This window comes from Nannospalax galili, unplaced genomic scaffold (genome assembly GCF_000622305.1).
Source record: "Nannospalax galili isolate Female #2095 unplaced genomic scaffold, S.galili_v1.0 scaffold218, whole genome shotgun sequence".
Classification (NCBI taxonomy): Eukaryota; Metazoa; Chordata; class Mammalia; order Rodentia; family Spalacidae; genus Nannospalax; species Nannospalax galili.
The window spans coordinates 4,303,757-4,326,636 of NW_008343207.1; the positions used below are offsets into that span (position 1 = coordinate 4,303,757).

The 22,880-nt window shown below is 42.6% G+C and overlaps 1 protein-coding gene across 2 annotated transcripts in view; it reads right to left on the bottom strand.

Annotated features, from left to right (window-relative positions):
• Positions 1–10,258: 10,258 nt before the first annotated feature.
• Positions 10,259–22,880, bottom strand: part of Arpc3 (actin related protein 2/3 complex subunit 3) — a 17,020-nt gene continuing 4,398 nt past the window's right edge. Inside the window, exons 2-7 of one of the 2 annotated variants that reach the window (XM_029566615.1) lie at positions 21,284–21,383; positions 16,022–16,098; positions 14,470–14,538; positions 13,213–13,339; positions 11,388–11,479; positions 10,259–10,541 (exon numbers count right to left, since the gene is read on the bottom strand). In XM_029566615.1, the coding sequence (XP_029422475.1) occupies positions 10,479–10,541; positions 11,388–11,479; positions 13,213–13,339; positions 14,470–14,538; positions 16,022–16,098; positions 21,284–21,383 (528 nt within the window). In that variant the 3' untranslated portion in view covers positions 10,259–10,478. Of the gene's footprint in view, positions 10,542–11,387; positions 11,483–13,212; positions 13,340–14,469; positions 14,539–16,021; positions 16,099–21,283; positions 21,384–22,880 lie in introns of both variants that reach the window. The other variant, XM_008839392.3, reaches the window with a different exon arrangement.

Sequence of the window (22,880 nt, forward strand, 5' to 3'; positions counted from 1 at the left end):
TACGTGTACCTGTACTCACTCTCTTTCTACCTCCCTCTCACATACACCCCCCCCCGACACACACAGCAAATACCCTACCTCCTCTGGGATATTTAGTTCTTTTTATCTTGAAAATCAGTTAACCCAAACCTGAACAGGTTCTATGGGAGAGGAAGCAGGAGGATGGCAAGTTTGAGGCCAGCCTTAGCTACATAGTGTGATGCTGCTTCAAAACACAAAAACTGGCTGGGCATGGTGGCGCACACCTTTAATCCCAGCATTCGGGAGGCAGGTGAATCTCTGTGAGTTCGAGGCCAGCCTGGTCTACATAGTGAGTGCCAGGACAGCTGGGGCTACAGGGAGACCCTGTCTCAAAAAGACCAAAAAAAATTTTTTTATATGTATGTATGAGCACCAGCATGTATGCCATGTGCATGTCTGCTTCCCTTACAGGCCATAAGAGAGAATTGGATCTTTTGGAACTGGAGTTACGGGAGGTTATGAGTTGCCATGTGAGTGCTGGGAACTGAACCCCTGGGTCCTCTGCAAGAGCAGCAAGTACTTTTAACCACTAAGCCATCTCTCTAGCCCCAAATTCTTCATTTTTATGTAAGGAAACTGAGGACTCAGAGTGGCAACTGGCTCTGAGCTTTAGGCAAACTACATCGCAGAGGTAGAGCAGCATGTAGAAGATGCATTAGAGGAGCAGTTACAACACACTTCAGCCTATTTCCACATGTCCAGCAGGCCAAGAATGAACACCTCTCCCAGAAGCGCTACATATTTTTCTCAGATCTGCTTTCATACAAGTAGAAAAACACAACACTTGTAAATTGCCCTTAGGGAAACATTGCTTGATGTCCCTAAGTGTCTCCTGGCAGTGTTAGGCTTCCTGTGAGTGGAAGAGTAACTTCAGGACAAGGAATAAATTCCACTACCTTTCCAGCCAGTCATCTCTGTTTTCATAGAAGGGGGTTGGCAAGGCAGTATGCAGGGTTCTCAGCTGTCCAGATTAGTACCTTATGCAAGAGATAGACAGCAAGGTTAGTGGTGGCTCTGAGACAGGTGCAAACCTAAGGGGCTTAGCCCAGCCAGAGTCCAACTGACATGACCCACAGCTCTCTCCAGATTTTAGTATGTAAACAAGCCCCTTCAGGAAACTCCCGTGACTCCTGCATTTTGCTCATCAACCTCTATTTCTCAGACTATGGCTAGTTCCTTCCTAATTCCTGACTGCTAATTTGTTTTAGGGATTTGATTCTCTCTCTAGTTCCATTATGACCTGTCTATCGTTGATTTCCAATGAATTAAATAAAATAGAATCATAAGAGAAACCAACTACAGGGAAATATAATAATTAAACTACTAAAAACAAAACTTAAATGATATAGTCACACATTTTTTTATTTTTGAGACAAGGCTTCACTATGTAGCCCTGGCTGGCCCGGAACTCTCTTATGTAGACCAGGCTGGCCTTGAACCCACAAAGATTCACCTGCCTCTGCCTTCAATCCCGAGTGCTGGGATTAAAAGCATGTATCTACTCTTGATCTTTTGTATTGTTTTGCCTTTCTTGTGGTGCTAGTGATCAAATCTAGACCCTCATGGGAACTAGGCAAAGCTCTACCACTGAGCTACATCATCAGCCCCTGAGGTTTTTTGAGATAGAGTCTCACTATGTAGGCCAAGCTGGACTTGAATTTGAGATCCTCCTACCTCAGTCTTCCAAGTGCTGGGATTACAGGCATTCACCACCATGCCTGGTTTTTATATGTGTTTGGATATCATATTAGGCCATAAGCTATCCACTTCAACTCTATTCTCTCAGTACTAAACTCTTCATCTACCTAAGATCTTCAAGTCTATTTCTAGAAGTTTCTACAAGATAACTCCAGTTTATGCCTACTTGCCCAACAGAATCAATCACAGCACACTCTTTAATGCTCAAGAGTTGGGGTGAATGTATGAGAAATGGGAGTTTGATCCCTAGCACTACAAAAAGAAAAACAATTTGGGTGAGAAATTATATGATCTGTCAACCCATTTCCATCAAAGGCATTGTGGTTTTCCAAGTCAACTAGACATACACCTTCAACCTAGCTGGGCATGGTGGAACATATCTAGAATTCCAGCACTTGGGAAACTCAGACAGGAGGATCACAAGTTCAAGGCCAGCCTGAGTTATATAGTGAGTTCAAGACTACCCTGTGCTATATAGTAAGACCCTGTCTCAGAACAAAGAAAGAAAGGAACAGAAATAAAAGAAAAACAAAACCTCCATCAGGCATGATGGCTTTCACATATAAACTCAGCAGCCAGGAGGCCGAGTTAGCAGAATTACCGCAAGTTTCAGATCAGCATGGGCTACTGTGATTTGAAGGGGGTATCCCCCATAGGCTTATTATTTGGCCACAGCTAGTAGCATGTTTGTGGAGGTTTAGGAGGCTGGCCTTGCTGAAGGAAGCATAGCACTGGGCAGGCTTTGAGAGTTCACAGCCTTGTCTCATTTCCAGCTCCACTTTTTGCTTCCTGCATGTGACTGAAGATGCAAGCTTTCAGCTTTCTGTGCTGGCGGCCTCCTGCCAGGCTTCCCTGACCACAATGGACTCATCCCTTTGAAATGAACTCTTCCTTCTATAAGTGGCCTTGGTCATGTTGTTTTATTACAGCAATAGAGAAGTAACTAATACAGACACATCATGAGTTCCTAGCTAATCCTGAGCTGCAGTGTGAGCCTGTCTGAAAATACCAAAACCAAAACCTCTCAACCTAACCTTCATCTGAAAAACCAATGCAACAGAACCTCTTAAATGTCTTGAATCTCTTCCCTTCTTTTTAAAAACCCTTAGTAACACCCACACCCTTACATCCACATCACTACTAAAGCTCTTTAATCTGTTCTGTCTCTTATCTCTCTACTGTCCAATCCACTGGATGCACTGAATTATCTCAATAATATTATTATGAAAATCTTGATTTCCAAGAGAAATCTGAAGAAACAAGTTTTCACAACAGATGGGTCTCACTCTGTTTTTTAAAAAAATATTTTATTATTTTTATTTTTTGTGTGTATGCGTGTATTGCCTGCGTGGAGGTAAGTTGCACCCATGTCATGCAATGCCCGAGGAGGACAGAAGAGGTTGTTGGATCCCCTGGAACTGAAGTTGCGGACAGTTGTTAGCTGCCATGTGGGTGCTGGGATTCAAACCCAGGTCTTCTGCAAGAACAGTCAGTGTTTTTAACCGTTGAACCATCTCTCCAGCCCTCACTCTTCGTTTTAAATGACACCAAAGGGTTAGGCTATCTTTGTTCAGGCACTATCATAATGTGACCTCTCTCCACTACAAAGCTCCTGCTTTGAGTTCCTATCTTGACTTCCCTTGATGATGACTTTAAGCTGTAAGATGAAATGAATCCCTTCCTTCCTAAGTTGCTTTGGTTATGGTATTTATCATAGTAACAGGAAATCAAACCAGGACCATCATCTTAAGCTACATAGCTAGTTCAAGGCCTGTCTGGGATTCATGAGACTGTCTCTAAATAAATAAATGAATAAATAAATAAATAAATAAATAAAATTCATGAGACTTTCTAATAAATAAATAAATAAATAAATACCATGACAGTTAAATGCAGAAATGGGATGATTTTCATGGAAAGAAAAAAATGACTATGCCAGGTAGGTAAATGGTTCGTAAGTGGTGGAAAAAGTAGAATGATCCCCTAGTGTGGACAGCCTGTCCTTGCCACCTTGCTGGTAGGATAAAGTTGGGGGCCAAGGAGGTGGCTCACTGGGTAAAGGACTTCTTGGACAAGCCTGATGACCTGAGTCATTCGGATCCCAGGGACCCACACAAAGCCAGGTACAACAGTGCACATATGTAACCCTAGCACGCCTCCGGTGAGACAGAGGCAGGGACGCTACTGCCTGGAAGCTCAAGGGCCAGCTAGTGTGGAGTATATAGCACAGTGGCAGAAACAGGAAAGACTCTGCCTCAAACAAGATAGAAGGTGGGACTGAACCCTCAAAAGGGGTTCTCTTTTACACACGTGCACCTGCACTCACACACACACACACACACACACAGAATTTCAAAGTACTAGGCCAAGCCCTGATCCTTAAAACACAGGGCATTGCCTCCTGCTAAGGCAACTTTTTCCACATCAGTTACTTTGCCTTGGGTTTCATGCCAAACTTGATCATGCACTTACTAGACCTCTTCGGATTTAGCTGCCTGAGGTGGCTCTCTTGTTCAGAGTTCAGTTAGTCTGACCTTGGCCAAGTCTCCAACTGGCTTCAGTAACAGTTGTGTCCTTTCTCTAGTCTCCTACAGCACTGGGTGGTCATGTTAATGTTGACTTTGTAGTGGTATTTTATGTGTATTGCCTGAATGCATTTAAGTGCACCCATGTTGTGCAATGCCCGCGGAGGTCAGAAGAGGGCATCAGATCCCCTGGAAATGGAGTTACAAACTGTTGTTAGCCACTGTGTTGGTGCTAGAATTGAACCTGGGTCCTCTGTAAGAGCAACCAGTGCTCTTAACCATTGAGCCATCTCTCCAGCACCCCTTGTACTGTTTTTTAAAATATGTACCTTGTAATATATACTCTCCATCAGGCAGTTAGAATCCTAACAACAGAGACTTGATCTGCATTTCCTCTACATCTTTCAGCAGCTGGCACAGCACAACAAGCAGTCATCTATCCACCATCCTGCAAGAAAACTACTAGGAACTTCTGTTGCAAAGTGACTGAGAAGGCCAGCTCTGGATTCAGATCACATTGAATTGCCCATCTTGTTGACTTTTGGGTATGTTTCAGTATGTTATCTAATTTTCATAGGACTCAGGTTAACTTGAGGAAAGGAGGCAGTCTTCTGTCTGCCCCATGGGGTTCTTGTAAGGGTTAATAAGTTGGGTTTTGAAATGTAAGCATTCAGCACACTGCCAGGACACCTGTGAACTGGAGCTGCAGAGCTATGGAAAGTGGAAATCCATGAGGGATGCTTATCTGACGCAGAGCAGAAGTGGCCTGAAAATTAACCCTCATAATGGAATAGTCTTCCTAACATCTGTAAACAGATTCGAAGGGGAAAGAAACCAAATGACTTTTGGTACATTACATCCTTTTCTGGACATAGCATCAATTTAAAAAAATTAACATCTTCAGTACTAATAATCTAAAAGTCAGAGGGAAACAATTCAAATCTTATTCCAATATTTCCACACACTGCACTCTTTCTACACACGATGACAATAACTAGTGACACATTAAAATGACAGATGTGAGCAGGATGCTTACCAAAGAGAACAAGGTGACCTGCCTCACTTTTTTTTTTTAGGGCTAGGGATTGAACCCAGTTTTGTTTTGTTTTTTTTGTGTGTGTGTGTATCTTTTTGAGACAAGATCTCCCTGTAGCCCCAGCTGTCCTGGAACTCACTATGTAGACCAGGCTGGCCTTGAACTCTGCCTGCCTCTGCCTCCTGAGTACTGGGATTAAAGGTGTGTGCCACCACACCTGGAAAACCCAGGGTTTTGTACATGCCAGGCAAGTGTTCTATTACTGGGCTATAACCCTAGCTTGTTTGTTTTGAGACAGGGTTTCATGTATCTCAGGCTGGTCTCAAACTCTCTGTAGCTGACCACACATATAAATTTGATATTTATAGCTATTAATAAACTGCCTTCCTTAAAAAGCTGTACCTTCTAGTCAGGCTTGGTGGTACACACTTGTAATCCTAGTATGTGAGAGGCAGAAACAGGAGTAGTTCACATGCTTTGAGGCTCTCTGGGACTATATGACAAGACTCTGCTTCAAAAAGTTAAAAAAAAAAAAAAAAAAAAAGGACCAGGAGTTGGTTCAGCAGTTAAGAGCACTGCTGCTCTTGCAAAGGACCTGGGTTTGATTCCCAGCACCCACATGGCAGTTAACAACAGTCCATAACTCCAGTTTTAGGTGATCTATGCCTGCTTCTGGCCTCAATGGGCACTACCACCTATGGATGCACTTACATGTAGGCAAAACACTCATGCACATAAAAAGTTTCTTAAAAAGTAAAAAATAAGCCAGGCACGGTGACACATGCCTTTAATCCCAGCACCTGGGAGTCAGAGGCAGGCAAATCTCTGTGAGTTGGAGGCCAGCCTGGTCTAACATAGTGAGTTCCAAGCCAGCTGGTGCTACAGGGAGGCCCTGTTTCAAAGAGACCAAAAAAAAAAAAAGTAAAAAATAAATAAAAATAAAAAATTGGGGTACTCTTCCCTTGGAATACATCCTACTCTTGTAAGTTTTCTCCTACCTTTAATAAATCTATATTTGCTTGAAAAACAAAAATAACAGAGGCTGGTGAAATGGCTTATCAAGTAAAGGATCTTGCTACCAAGACTGACAATCTGAATTTCATCCCTGGGACCCAATAGGAGGGAACTGAGTTCTACAAACTGTCCTCTGACTGCCACACAGGCGCCCACACATACACAAATAAATGTAATACAAATAGCATCTTCTGGGCTGAGTGCTGTGGCACACACCTTTAATCCCAATACTCGGGAGTTAGAGGCAGGTGTATCTCTTTGAGTTTCAGACCTGCTGGGGCCACAGGAAGACCCTGTCTTTAAATAAAAAAAAAAAAAAAAAGCATCTTCTAATAATCTTTTTCTTTTTCTCTTTGGAGCAGGATCTCCCTGTAGCCCCAGCTGTCTGGCCTTGAACTCACAGAGGTCTGCCTCCTCTGCTGGGACTACAGGCATGCACCACCACACCTGGCATAATCTTTTAATATCAGTATTATTTTTATGTGAATGTTTTTGAGATGGTCTCCCACAAATCCCAGCTTGTCTGGAACTCCCTATGTAGACCAGGCTGGCCTCAATCTCACACAGATTTGCTTGTCTCTGCCTTCTGAGTGTTCAGATTATAGGTGTGTGCCACCACACCTGGCTTTGCCTGCATGTATGTGTTACCACATGCATGCAATGCCCATGGAGGCTAGAAGAGGGCATTGGATTCCCAGGAACTGGAGTTACCGTTGGTTGTTAGCTACAATTTGAGGGCTAGGAACTGAATTTAGGGCCTTTGAAAGGCAGTCAGTGCTCTTCAGCCATGTCTACAGCCCCCAGCATTATTATTATTATTATAACAACTTATTTTATGTATGTGTCTTGCCTGCATTTGTATAAGTGCACCATGCATGCAAACCTACAGAAGCCAGAAGAGGGCGTCAGATTCCTTGGAACTGTAATTATAGGTTGTGAGCAGCCATGTGAGTACTGGTAACTGAACCCAGGTCCTCTGGAAGAGCAGTCAATGCTCTTAACCACTGAGACATCTCTCCAGCCCCCCTTATTTTCTTTTTTGACATACCTCTGAGACTGCAACAAATTTCAATCCAAACATCAAGGATCTGATTTTAAGAATTTTAATTTGTAAACACAAAGAAAAAACAGCCCAGGAAAAAACAGCCACAAATGACCCAAGAGTAAGATCCTTTTGGCTTTAAGACATGTCTTTTTAGTGTATCTACATAAGTAAGGTTTTCCTTTTTTTTTTTCCTCATGTGGGGCTTAAATCCAGGGTCTGACTTGCTAAGCAGTAGCTCTGAGCCACATGCCCAACCCCTCAGCTAGGTTTTTACACAACCCTGTGTTGGGGTACATTGAATGTGATACTTAACTAGTCTATGATGCAGGTCTTCAGTGAACAGGTACTCCAGAGCACAGAGGTCCTGCACTGAAGTACATATTCATTCAAGAGAGGTGGCTCAGCAGTTAAGAACACAGGCTGCTCTTGCAGAGGAACTGGATTCAATTCCCAGTACCCATATGGCAGCTAACAGTCATCTGTAACTCGAGTTCCAGGAAATCTAATACCCTCTTCTGATCTCTGCAGGCACTGTATACACTGGTGCACTTGTATACATGCAGGCAAAGCATTCATATACATAAATTAAAAATTTTTTAAAAATAAAAACCTTTTGTGCTTAAAAGGACTCTCAGTAAAAAATCACAGCATTTGAGAAAAATTTTACAAATTATCTGTCTGGTAATTTGGTTTAGTATTCAGACTATATAAAGAGGCCTTATAATTCAATAAGAAATAACCCAAGTGAAAAACAGACCAAGGACTAAAACTAACAGTTCTCCAGAGGAGGTGTCTAAGTGGCCAATATCCACATAAAAAGCAGCTCACCACCATTAGCCATCAAAAATACAAACGAGCCAGGCCTGGTGGTGCACTCTTTTAATCCCAGTGTTTGGGAGGCAGAGGCAGGTGAATCTCTGTGAGTTCCAGGCCAGTTAGGGCTACATAGTGAGACCCTATCTAAATGAAGCCATAATGAAATTCCACTTCACCTCCACTGGGAGGGCAAAATACAAGTGAAGATGTGGGGAAATGGAACTGTCACTGGTGGCTGAAGTTATGGCTCTAATCTGTACACTGTTACATGTATTGTATCTCATGCTAGAAAAAAGCCATCTTTACACATGCTACATAGCATGAGGCCTGCAGAACATGCTGAGAAGCCAAGCAAAAAGGCCACACACTGTAGGACTCCGTTATATGGCATACCCAGGGTAAGCAAGTCTATGAAGACAGGAAGTGGACTGATTAGCCCAGAGGTAAGGGCAAGAAGAGACATTGGGAGCAATGAAGAGTTGCTGTTAAAAAGTGCAGGAACATTTTTTTGGGTGAAAATGTTTTAGAATTAGATAATGGTTATAGTTGCAAAACTGTATATACTGAAAACCACCAAGTTGTTCACTTACTTCAAAGAGTATGATGGAGCATGACAAAGTACACCAGCAATTCCAGAACTAGAGCTTGAGTTAAGGCAGGAAGATTTTTTAGTTCAAGACCAGCTTGGGACACACCGTAAGTTAGAGGACAGCCTGTACACTACATACTGTACATAGTGAGGCTGTCTCAAAAAACAAAGCAGGAGGCTGGAGAGAAGGCTTAAGTCAAGAGCACTGGCTACTCTTGCAGAGGACCTGGGTTCTAATCCCAGCACCGATATATTGGCTAACAACTGTCTGTAACTCCAGTTGCAGGAAATCTAACACCCTCTTCTGATCTCCTTGGGCACTGTATGACATGGGTGCACTTAGACACATGCAGGTAATACACTAATGCACATTAAAAAAAAAAACAAAAACCTCCCCCCAAAATCCAAAACAAAACAAACCAGGGACTAAAGAGATGACTCAGGGGTGAAGAACACTTGTTGCTCTGGGTTCAGTTCCCAGCATCAGGTGGCTCACAACCACCTCTAACTCCAGCTCCAGGGGTCCATCACCCTCTTCTGGCTTCCATGGGCACATACATGAATACATACATATAAACACACAAATAAATGAATAAAATCTAAAACAAACAAAACGAAAACCTCAAAATACAAACACTCCACTTCCCCCAAATATATACATCACCACATCTTCTCCCATAAAAATACCATGGTATGTGAAGTTTATCTGAAAAAAAAAAAAAATTTTTTTTTTTTGGTCTTTTTGAAGCAGGGGCACCCTGTATTCACTATATAGACCAAGCTGGCCTTGAACTCACAGAGATCCACTTGCCTCTGCCTCCCAAGTGCTGGGACTACAGGCGTGTGCCACCACACCAGGCTCCTGAAAATTCCTTTTAAATATTTATTATTTTTATTTTATATATATATGTGTGTATTGCCTGCATGTATGTAGGTGCACCCATGTCATGCAAGCCCTTGGTGGTCAGAAGAGGGTGTCGGATCTGGATGCCCTGGAACTGGAGTTATAGACAGTCGTTATCTGCCATGTGGGTGCTGGGAATTGAACCTGGGTCTTCTGCAAGAACAGCTATTAACCACTGAGCCATCTCTCCAGCCCCTACCTGAAAAATCTTTTAAAAATTTATTTTTAATTTTATGTGTATGAGTATTTTGCCTGCATTCATGTACACAAGTGCACCGGTGTGTGCAATGCCCAAAGAGGGCAGAAGAGGGTATCAGATCCCTCTGGAACTGAACTGGAATTACAGAGGTTGTTAGCCGCCATGTGAGTGCTGGGAATTGAACCTCTGCAAGAACAGCCAGTGCTCTTAACTGCTGAGGCATCTCTCCAGCCCCTCAAAAATGTTTTAATTCAGCTGGCATGGTGGTACATGCCTTTAATCCCAGCACTCTGGAGGTAGAGACACGTGGATCTCTGTGAGTTTAAGGCCAGCCTGGTCTACATAGTGAGTTCCAGGCCAGCTGGGGCTGCAGGGAAACCCTGTCTCAAAAAAAAGTTTTAATTCAATAACTAAGACGAACAATACAGTTTATTACTTATTAAGTACCAGCTTAAAACTGCAGAATTTTAAATCACCCTGACAGCCTACTTCCAACCCCCCCACTAGAATTCTTGATCAAGAGTTTTTTCAAGTAAGGAGCACTCTCTTCTCTCTTCCATAGGGAACTGTATGAAACAAAGGCAGAGGACTGTGTACATCCTGCTGTCAAGCAGTGCTGCTCAGGCTTCCTTCACTGCCCAGGTCCTGAAAGACTCTTGTTCATGAACTGTCTCTTCACAAAGCAAGTCCACCACTGTCAAAGGGGTACAGGACAGAATGGATGGTCAGGCACAATGCAATTTCAAAGAAAGGTCAGAATTCCAGTCTATGTACTACTAATAAAATAATAACAATATTTAATATTAGATTACCACCTCATACACTATAAACTTCTCAAAGGTAAACCCCAGTAAAGCACGCAAATATAATTCAATTGGCCCTCCGTATGTGTGAGGGCTTGCATCCAAGAAAATACTTGGGAGGAAAAAAAGGTGCCTGAGCCAGGCACAGAAGCATACACCCTGTAATCCAGAAATAGGGAAGTCAAGGTAGGAGATGCTCCAGGCCAGACTGGGCCTCAGAAGACTTTGCCTCAGCCCCCCTCCCCCCTTATCCTGAACACATACGGAGTTTGTTCTTTGTCACTATTCCCTAAGTGAGGCCAATGCAGTAGAACTCCTACTTACATGGCATTCACAGTGTTTTAGGGACTGTAAGTAACCCGAAAGTGCTTTAAAGCACATGGAAGGATGCACATGGGTCACATACAAACCTCATGCTACTCTACATGTGGAACTTGTACACAACACAGACTGATTCTGTGGCTACCAAGGGATAACTACACATCTCACCCCAAAACCCTGAAAGCAGGGTTTCAATGCCCTTGTATTTAGCTGATGTTAAGAGCAGGCAACAAGAATCTGCTCAAGAGATGCAGTTCTTTATTCAGTGTGATCCAGTGAACTCCTATGAACATACTCCAAGTTAAGCAGCACTGAGGTGCAGAAATCAAAAGTATTCTTGTAAAACTTTTGTGTTTACAGGTACAACAGGGAAAAAGATGAGGTGTTAACTAAACAGGCAAAGAGGAATACCTTACCTTGCTGGGTTTATCGTTCTGAGGGTCAAAAACTTTGTCACAAAGTCTCAGTCCAGTCTCTTGCCTCAGCTGCTGGAGGTACGCTCGCATCACTTCTAGAACACATAAAGACTATGTAAGAATATATGCACTAGGTGTGGTGGTGCACGCCTTTAGTCCCAGCACTCAGCACTCGGGAGACAGAGGGAGAACTCTGTGCGATTGAAGCCAGCCTGGTCTACATAGAGAGTTTCAGGCCAGCTGGGGCTACCCTGTCAAGCAAGCAAGCAAGAATGAAAATATATGTTGCCTGCTGGTCTAGATATTGCAATTTTTTTTAACTTTTAAAAATATTTTATTATTTTGTCTTATTATTTTATGTGTATTTCCTGCATGTATGTAAGTGCACCCATGTTGTACGATGCCCACGGAGGTCAGAAAAGGGTGTCAGATATCCAGGAGCTGGAATTGTAGATGGTTGCAGCCACCATGTGGGTGGCTAGGAATAGAACCTGGGTCCTCTGCAAGAGCAGCCAGTGCTCTTAACTGCTGAGCCATCTCTCCAGCCCCTGCAATGTTTTTATACATTGAAACAGAGTAAGAAAAAGGATAGTTCAAATGTTTTTTTCTCTTTTTTAAAAAACCATCCATCCATCCATCCATCCATCCATCCATCCATCCATCCGGGTGTAAGTGTGCACTGGAGATGTGCATATGGAGATGTGGAAATAGAGAACAACTATGGGAATTGGTTCTCTCCTTCCACTATGCGGGTCTCAGTGATCAAACTCAAGCTGTCAGGCTTGATGACAAGCACCTGTGCTTGTTAAACCATTTTGCTGGCCCAAAATGGTCTTAATAACGTTAGTGTTGGTTCAATAGTCTCTGCAGGGGCTGATGTGATGACTCAGTGGTTAAGAGCACTTAGTGCTCTTCCGGAGGACCTAGGTTCAGTTCCCAGCACCCACATGGCATTTAAACCTCTCTTTAACTCTGGTTCCAGGAGATCAGATGCTCTCTTTTTTATCCTCTGAGAGCACTGGCACACACATGGTACACTTACATACATATAGGCAAAACAATCATACACATAAAAATAAAATCTTAAATATTTTTTAGGTCTCTGCATATTATATGTTAGACTTTTTTTTATGAAAGTAAGATAACATGTATCCTAAGGATCCCACTGTCAATCTGAACACCAATCAAAGGGCTGGGTAGATGGCTCAGTGGGTAAAATGCTTACTGCTTAAGCCTGAGGACCAGAGTTTAGAGCTCTAGCATCCACATAAATGCTGGATGGGTATATATGGTGGCTGGCCTGTGATCCTAGCTCAAGAGATAGAGATGGGATTCCTGGAGCAAGCTGGCTAGCTTGCTTGAATGGGTGAGCTCCAGGTTCAGTGAGAGAGCCTGCCCCAATATACAATGTGGAGAATGATCAAGGAAGATACCTAACATCAACCTCTGGCTTCCACATGCATGTGCACACAAGTGTCCATGTGCACAAGTCCATTCATACCTGCACACACTTGTGCTCCCCTACACACATACAAAACAAACAGCAATCAAGACAAGAAAAGAAATGGATAGAGAGTAAAATGGAGAAGCTGGGCATGGTGGTAGACTCTTAAAATCCCAGTACTCGGGAGGTTGAGGCAGGAGGATCATGAATTCAAGACCAACCCCAGCTATAGAGTGAGACCATGCCCCAGAAATAACCCAAACAAACAAACCAAACCAACACCCAAAGTGAGATGGAGAAATCATTGCCAGAGGGAGGGACACATACACATACAGACACAGGCACACACACAGACACAGACACACACAGTTCTGTTCTTACCATCTTCCTGTTTGTTTGCAGGTTTGGCATAAATTGCATTGAGGGGAAAGCCGGGCTCTCCAGGAATGGGAAAGTTCGTGATTCCCAGTGTGTACATTTCTTTCTCACCTTGGCTTTTGGAATTGCACTAAAAACAAAGAACATATATATTTTTTTTGGTCTTTTTTGAGACAGGGTTTCCATGTAGTCCCAAATGGCCTGGAACGCACTATGTAGACCAGGCTGACCTTGAACTCATAGAGATCCACCTGCCTCTGTCTCCCAAGTGCTGGGATTAAAGGCATGCGCCACCATGCCCAGCTACAAGGAACATATTTCATAAGGAAAAATAATATCCAAGTTGTAATTGTTCAGTTGTTCAGTTTAAGTAGCTAAGTGTGGTGTATAATGGTGGGTTTTTTAGGCGGGGGTGCTTTTGCAAATTTGGTAAACCTTGTGGATCTCGTCTCAAAACACTTTTCCAAGGAATAAAACCAAACAGAATTAGAAGAGAAACCAACTAGAGCGAAATATAGTTAATACAAATACTAAAATCCAAACTTCTGATAGCCACACATTTCTTTTCATAAATGCCAAAATATCTTTTACCAATTAAATTCTGAAGTAGTGATGCATGTGAACAAATGTAAAAGCATCTTCAACTTTGATGCAATATAGAAGTATTATGAATCCCTAGGAGGAAGGAGGGTACTGCTGCCTATGTGCGCTGCTGTCTGTGTTAATATTTGAAGTAAATAATAAATTTTAGTTCTAAGATAATTGTCGGGAGCCGCTAATCATTCAGCTGTGCCTTATTAGGAGGAATATGTTTATATGGAGAGCCTCACAACACCTACAATAGTGGAAGCCTTTGATCTGACCGCTCCCTGACCCTCAGATACAGGTGGGGAAATACAGCAGTTGTAACTAATTGAGTTCTTCTGTATAAAAAGGCAGAACTGAAATAAATCGCTGGCAGTATTCACTGTAAGCCCTCCCAAGCGTCTTTTCTGTCTCCTTTCCTTTCTTTCAATCCTCACTCCCCCTTTCAGGTACTGTCCGTTTTGGCCGGCTGGCACCGACAGATAATAGATTTCTGTCTTGAAAAAAAAAAAAGCCTTAAAACATCACCAATCTCTCCATGTCAGTTATACTATGAGTTGAGAGAACAGGAAACACTGTCTACTTGTTCTAAGGTCTCAACAGCCCAGGTGGCTGGGAGGGGGGGTACTTAACAGTATTTGTTTTCCTGATGTGTGCTGTTCCAAGTTTCATTACCTTTTGGAGTTTCTTTAGACACTCAGAAATGTAGAGAGTGATATAGATCAAGGTCCTGTCGGCTTCATTCTACAAGAGAAAAGAAAACTTAAAAGCAGTCCTCATCAAACCTAATGGCCACACGCGATGGACAAATTCAGAGCACCAGTCTTCTGATTACTGACTGGCCACCCTCACAGGACAGTGCTCTCTAAACTAATACAGTCTCCCCAAGCTGCCCTCAGGGAGCTGCTGGTTTATACCCTTAGCTGTGTGGCTGCTCTGCTCCCCTGGCACCACCTAAGTTCCTGGAGTCGGCCAATAGCCCCTCTCTGTAGGAAGGGGAATGAACAGAGCCCAGAGGCAATCACATGGCTGGCTCATTTTCAAAAACCCTTTCACTTGAGGATTTCTGCTGAGAACAGAAACACGAAGCACTCAAACAGAGGAAGCAGTTATTTCCCACGTGACAAGTTCTGGAAGAACTCCATTAAGTCCAACATCTGGACCCAACTGAAAGGAAAACCTAAAGACAATAGATATTGACCACAGGTGTCTATACTACAGGTCCAACTTTACAGATTTACAGTCATTTTTCCTTTTTTTTTGTTTTGAGATAGGGTCTTGCTATGCAGCCCTGGCTGCCCTCTAATTCTTGGACAGTCCTCCTGCCTCTCTCTCTGAAGTGCTGAGATTACAGGTGTGCACTACCGCTTTTGGCTTGTCCCTACTTTTAGGACCACATAACACTCCTTTAATCCCAGCAATGTGGAGGCAGAGGCAGGCAGATCGCTGTGAGTTCCAGGCTAGCCTGGTCTACATAGTGAGTTCCAGGCCAGCTGAAGCTATAGGGAGGCCCTGTCTCAAAAAGACCGAAAAAAAAAAAGTAATGGGAAGCAGAGGCAGGAGGATTACCCTAAGTTCCAGGCCAACATGGTCTTCCTAACAAGTTCCAGCTAGTGCTACATAGTGAAACCACTTAATGGGTGCTTAATCAATGCTGAATAAACACAGATGCATTTAGACCAGAGGCAAACTCTCTCAAAGCCAGAGAGTTAAGTTTCTTAGGCCTTGTGGCCATGCAGTCTTTGTTATAACTGGTCAATTGCTGTTGCAGTGTGAAAGCAGCCATAGATTTAATATATAAACAGATGTGCATAGCTGGGTTCCAATACAAGTTTGTTTGCAATGAGAGGCAGTGGTTCATCTGGCCTTCAGGCTGGAGCCTGCCAGCTTCTGGTTAAGATTTTGGAGGGGAGCTGGGCGTGGTGGCGCATGCCTTTACTCCCAGCACTTGGGAAGCAGAGGTAGGCGGAGCTCTGGCCAGCCTGGTCTACATAGTGAGTTCTAGGCCAGCTGGGGCTACAGGGAGACGCTGTCTCAAAAACACACACACAAAAAAAAAGATTTTGGAGGGGAAAGAAAAACCAATGAAGAGTTTCATAGTAAGCCTTGTTCTCAAATTCAAAAATCACAATCACATTTCATTATTTTCACTCCTCATTGCAACCCTAACTGCAAGGTAGACTTTATCCCCATCAGAAAATTAAGTATCGTAAGTTCTGGAACTTACCTTGATTTCGTAGTTTTTGAAGAAGACATTGGCCTTGAAGTAATAGATGGCTTCATCCACAATATCTGTATCTTTTGCTAATCAGGAAATAAGAGAAAGGGAGGAAGGCAGAGAACATCAACCAAAGGCAACCAAAAACTAGAAAGAAAACTCTCCCAGCTCAATTATGAAGAGATTCTGGAGTTGGATAAAATAAAATGAGGATACTAGCTGGGCATGGTGGTGCACGCCTTTAACCCCAGCACTCTGAAGGCAGAGACAGGCAGATCTCTATGAGTTCAAGGGCAGCCTGGTCTACATAGTGAGTTCCAGGACAGCTTCAAAAACTATTATAGGTACCAGGTGTGGTGGTACATGCCTTTAATTCTAACATTCTAGAGGCTAGCCAGTACTACATAATGAGACCCTGTCTCAAAAAAAGTATTCAATATAATTTTATTTGAATCTACATACTGTAGTTTCAGAGAAGAAAACCTCAGATTATATAAGAACACCTGGGGTCCAGATATCTTTCTCTTTGTGAAAACTGACTTAAATTTGGTACAAGCTGTTCTAAGTGGTCACAGACTGAGAAAAGCCAGAAGCTCTGCTGTAACAGAAGTATCTCATTACTCAATTTCTTTGGCAATTCTGTGTTCTTTTTTTATTTGGGAAGGTCTGAATCTTAGAATTTGATGTCCATCAGCTGGCTGCAGCAACACTGAGACTTATTTCTTTGTGATCTGTGATCACCACTGCTTTCACACAGTGGTGATGCAGAGCAGCCCTGACACTTCAGTACCTCCATCCCTATGTCCTGCTAGAGGATGTGAACAGCATCCTAACTCTAGAGTGCATTATTTCCTCTCCATTAAATCTGAATAAAGACTATTAAAAAAAATTTTTTTTTTATGCAGCTGAGGTTCAAACCCAGGGCTTCACATATGCTACAAACAGGCTTTATCACTGGGTTATACCCCTGGCCCCAGAATTAATCTGATTAATTAAGGTATTCAGCTCGGTCGCTCTAGTCCCTCTAGGAAGAGGAACAAAGTTACCCCTCATATTTATGGTTTCTTGGGGTCTCATTTCCTCCTTGATTTTTTCCATTCTTGGCTAGTTGCATCTTCTGATATAATGTGAAAAGGTATTCTTCTCAAGCAATCTGCTCCAACATTCTTTTTTTTTTTCCCTGAAATTCTTTTGCATTCTTCTTTTTAAGTCTTTTTCCATCTGTTCCCCTTTTTTTTTTCAAAATCAAGTAAAAACTGTGGTGATTCACTAAATCTATTACATTTACTTATTTTTCAACTAGTGTTGAAAACAAAATTAAATTAAGAGGAGGTCAGGTCAAGTGGCTAGCAGAGCTAGCTATGGAAATGTGATCAGCACACAGTTGGGAACTGTAACTGTGGTCTTGGAAACCAAGACTAGAACTCAGTCCAGACCCTTTCAGGGTGCAGGGACACCACATCTAATACAATACAAATCACACTGTTGGCAGAACATCTCCAAACATCTCAGAAGAGTTTCAGTGTCTGAAAAAGAAGAGGGCTTTCAGAAGAGTAAAGACTTTCAGAAAGCAGAGTGCAGGGGATCTGAAGTGCAGCTTGGTGATAGCATGGGTGCTTAGCATGCACAAGGCCCTGGGTTCAATATTGCCACTAAAATTAAATAAGGTGCATGCCTGTAGCTCCTCAATTCTGCAGACTGAGGCCCAGGATGCCGAAACCAGACTGGAAAAAATAGCTGAGACCTTATCTCAAAAAAGCAAAATACAGGGATGGAGAGAAGGCTCAGTGGTTAAGAGCACTGGCTACTCTTGTAGAGGACCAAGGTTCAATTCCTAGCACCTACATGGTGGTTAACAACTGTCTATAACTCCAGTTCCAGGGGAATCCAATGATCTCTTCTGACCTCTGCGGGCATTGCACTTACACACATGCAGGCAATACACTCATACACGTAAAATTAAAATAATAAAATACTTATTTTAAAAAAGCAAGATACTTTACAAAGAACTACAGAAACTAAATGCCAAGGAAACAAAACTGCCAGTCAACAAATGATGAATGAAATGAACAGATACTTCCAAAACCAGAAACATAAATGGCTAATAACTATTTGAATCATCAGGGAAATACAAATTCCAACTACTCTGAGATATCACCTCTCTTGAGTCAGAATGGCTATCATCAAGAAATCTGATAGCAAATATGAGATAATGTGGGGAAAGAGGAACCTTATTCACTGTTGGTGGGACTGTAAACTAATGCAGCCATATTGGAAATCAGTTTGGAGGTTCCTCAAAGAATTAAAAACAGAACTACCCCATAACCCAGCTATTTCACTCCAAAGGATGCCATATCCTACCACAGAGATTATCTGCACATCCATTTTCATTGTTATCTATTTATGATAGCAAGGAAATGGAACCAACCCAGATGTCCATCAACAGATGAATGAATGTGGTCATATACAAAATGGAAACATTCAGCTTTAAAGAAAAGTAAAATCATGAAATCTGCAGAAAAATGGATGGACTTGAAAACTATATTAAGCGAGGTGGCCCAAAATCAGAAAGAAAAGAAACTTTATGTTCTCCTTCATATGTGGATCCTAGCCCATAACGTATGTATGTATATATCTAAGATGTAATCAGGTAAAGGTGTGCGTGTAGTAGAAAATCTAGAAAGAAGACCAACAGAGGGTGATATAGGCAATGAGGAAGGGAAGAATGCAAGAAAAAGGACACGAGTCACAAACAGTATAGAAAGTTAACTTTTTTCTAGGTTCAACTCTGCCATAGTTTTTTTCTTTTTCTTGTGGTAGATAAGAACACTGGTTGTTCTTGCAGAAGACCCGGGTTCAAATCCCAGCACCCACATGGCAGCTAACAACTGTCCGTAACTCCAGTTCCAGGAGATCCGATGGCCTCTTCTGTCCTCCAAGGGCATTGCATGACACGGGTGCAATTACCTACATGCAGGCAATACAGGCATACACATAAAATAAAAATAATAAATAAAAATTTAATAAACAAAACAAGCCGAGCGTGGTGGCGCATGCCTTTAATCCCAGCGCTCGGGAGGCTGAGGCGGGTGGATCTCTATGAATTCAAGGCCAGCCTGGTCTACATAGTGAGTTCCAGGACAGCTGGGACTACAGGGAGACCCTATCTCAAAAATGACCAAAAACAAAACAAAACAAAACAAAACACTAGACAAACCAAGAATCTAAAATACAAAAACTAAAACAAACAAAGCCAGGGGAGGGGGAGTGTGTGCGGCAGGTAGATCTCTGTTAGTTCTAGGCCAGCCTGGTCTACATAGTGAGGTCAGGCCAGCCAGGGCTACATAGTGAGTCCCTGTCTCAAAAAACAAAACAAAACAAACTTCCTAAGAAAGCAAAGAAAATTCAGAAAAAAAAAGAATTAGAAATGAGCAACATTACAAAGCACACTGGAGTACTTTGAGGCCAGGTGCAGTACATACCCATAATCTCAGCATTTAGGAGGCAGAGATAGGAGGATAACCTCAAATTTGAGGCTCACCTGGTTAGCCTTCCAGGCCTATCAGGGCTTTAGAATGAGATCCTGTTCTCAAATATCCAAAAATGATCTAATACTGAGGCATTATGAAAAAAGAAAATTCTAAAAAAGTTGAAAGGGGGCCACGGAGACAGCTCAGCAGATAAAACTGATAACGGGGCCAGGGAAATGGCTCAGTTGTTTATCCTATAACTTCCACATGTGTGCTGTAGCCTATGCATGCCCTTACACACAAACATGTACACATAAACAAAAATATTATTTTTTAAAAGTTGACAAAGAAGGCTAAGATGACTCGGTGGTTAATAGCACTCACTCCTTTTGCAGAGGACCTGGGTCAGTTCCCAGCACCTACATGGTAGCTTACAACCATCTGTAACTACAGTTCTAGGAGATCTGATGCCCTCTTCTGACTTCCATGGGCACGAGGCAGGGAGTTGGTACACACACATACATACAATCATACAAATAAAAATAAATCTTAAGAAAACTAGTCGACCAAGTAACAACTTTAGATGGGAAAAGGTTAACTTTTCTTTTCTTTCTTTTTGCAAACTGAGCTTAGTTTGGCCCGGAACCACAAGACTCAAGCCATCCTTCTGCCTCAGTGTCCCTAGTACACCACTATGCTGGTGTAATACTTTCTGTTGCTTGTTTTTTCCAGCATGGTGACAGAGAAAGGCTGGGGACTTTGTATTTAACACAGGAAGCGGCTTTAGATTCATTTGAAATAACTGACAGTAACTGGCAATCGTGGCCAGAATTAAGCACATTTCCTCTTTCTTTTCTTTTCTTTTTGGTTGAGACAGGGTTTCAAGTAACCCAGAACACCCTGGGATTTGCTAAATAGCTAAGGATGATGGTTCTGAATTTCCAATCTCCCTGCCTCCACACCCCTAATACTGGGATTACAGGCATGTGCCAAAACAACTGGTTTATGCTATGCTGGGGATTGAAACAGGGCCTTGTACATTCTAGGCAAGCATCATACTAATGTAGCCACATCCCCAGCCATATATCCCCTGGGGTTTACAAAACATCCTGGAGAAGTTATATGTGATAATACAGTTTCTTATGAAATACAACATGTAACTGTGATCTTCAAATGTTTAAAGTATATAACATGCAGCAAGCAAACAGAAGGCGAACAAGCAATCTGAGTTAAGCATTTCCCTGATTTGAAAACATCAGATGCTAGAGTTGGAGAGATGGCTCAGCAGTTAAGAGCACTGACTGCTCTTGCAGAGGACCCAGGTTTGATTCCCTGTACCCACATGGCAGCTAACAACAGCTCATAACTCCAGTTCCAGGGGATCTAATCTCTTCTGACCTCCTTGGACACTGCACAACATGGGTGCACTTATACACATCCAGGCAATACACTCATACACATAAAATAATAAATTAAAAAATATATTTTATTATTTTATTTATTTATTATTTTTATCTTATGTGTATGAGTGTATTGTCTGCATGTATGTGAGTGCACCTGTGTTGTACAATGCTGTGGAGGTCAGAAGAGGGCTTTGGATTCCCCTGGAACTGGAGTTAAGGATGGTTCGTAGCTGCCACGTGGGTGCTGGGAATCAAACCCGGGTCCTCTGCAAGAGCAGTCAGTGCTCTTAACCGCTGAGCCATCTCTCCAACCCCAATAATAAATATTTTTAAAAAAGAAAGTGTCAGTCTGTCAGACATCTTGTACCCAAGCTGGAGAAGAACAGTTGAAGACTTACTTTCTCGAGGAGCGGGTCCTTTGAACTGACTTCTGATGGGCAACAGTGCTATGTTTCCAATGAGTTTGGTATCTGGGTCCATGAGAGTAGAGTGGTAGGCCTGTGGTGGCAATCCAGGGAAGAATACAGGAATAGAAAGAAAATAAATGCAAAGAAGAGACAAGTCTGTTCTTCCAAAGAAAGAGTAACTTGCTCAAGATTAACTCCAAGACTGGGGAGAAGGGTCGACAGCAATGATGTGGAGCTAGCTCTCACTGTCTCAAGAAGACCAACAGGTAAATTTTGAGACATTCTGCAAGCTGGTCATTAAGCACAGACATTCCCTAAAACTAAATTATATAAACCTATAATTAAATTATATATTTAAAGCCGGGCGTGGTGGGGCATGCCTTTAATCCCAGCACTTGGGAGGCAGAGGCAGGTGGATCTCTTGTCAGTTCAAGGCCAGCCTGGTCTACATAGTGAATTCCAGGCCAGCTGGAGCTACAGGGAGACCCTGTCTCAAAAAGACAAAAATAAATAAATAAAAAATGCATTTTACTATAGTCTATGCTTTTTTTTTTGGTCTTTTTGAAGCAGGTTCTCCCTGTAGCCCCAGCTGTCCTGGAACTATGTAGACCAGGCTGCCTTTGAACTCACAGAGATCCGCCTGCCTCTGCCTCTGAAGTGCTGGGACTACAGGTGTGCACCACCACGCCTGGCTGTCTACGCTTATTAAGATTCCCTTTTTTTTTTCCCCTTTTATTTTTGCTGCATGTTCATGGATAAGCAAGCATGTTTGTATGTACAGGTCAGAGGTCAGCATCAGGTGTCTTAATCATTCCCTACTTTTGTATTTGAGGTTCACCAATTGGCTAGACTGGCTGGCTAGTAAGCCCCAGAGATGCTCCCATCTCTGCCTCCCAGCACTGGGATTATAGGCACATGCCATTACACTAGTTTTTTACATGGGTTCTGGGAACTGAATTCAAGTTCTCATGCTTGAGTGGCAAGTACTTTACCAATAGAGTTATCTCCTCCGCCCAGTTCTTTAGTGCTTATATCCTTAGGCTAGAAATACTGTATAATGGGATTTGACTGTGTAGTTCCTCATATTCTATGTTCCATGTCATAAATGTAGTTAGTGGGAACATTTCTACTACAGAAGCAGTCTAAGACCAAATAAATCAGGGTACCCACCCTCTTGCTAGTCAGGACCCAATCATTAGTTTTGGGTTTTTTTGGGGTTTTTTTTTGGCGTTTTTGAGACAGGGTCTCCCTGCAGCCCCAGCTGGCCTGGAACTCGCTATGTAGACCAGGCTGGCCTTGAACTCACAGATATGCTTACCTCTGCCTCCCAAGTGCTAGGACTACAGGCCTGCAGCTAGGACTGTGTGTGTGTGTGTGTGGTGTGTGTGTGTGTGTGTACACGTGTGTAGGTGCTCTAGGAGGTCAGAAGATGAGGTTTCAGATCCTTTGGCCTTTGGAGCACAGGTAGTTAGTTGTAAACTGCCCAATGTGGGTGCTGAGAACCAAATTGTAGTGCTCTGAAAGAACAGCAAGTGCTCTTAATTTCTTTAGCTCCTGATATTATAATTTATAAAACCACAAACCACAA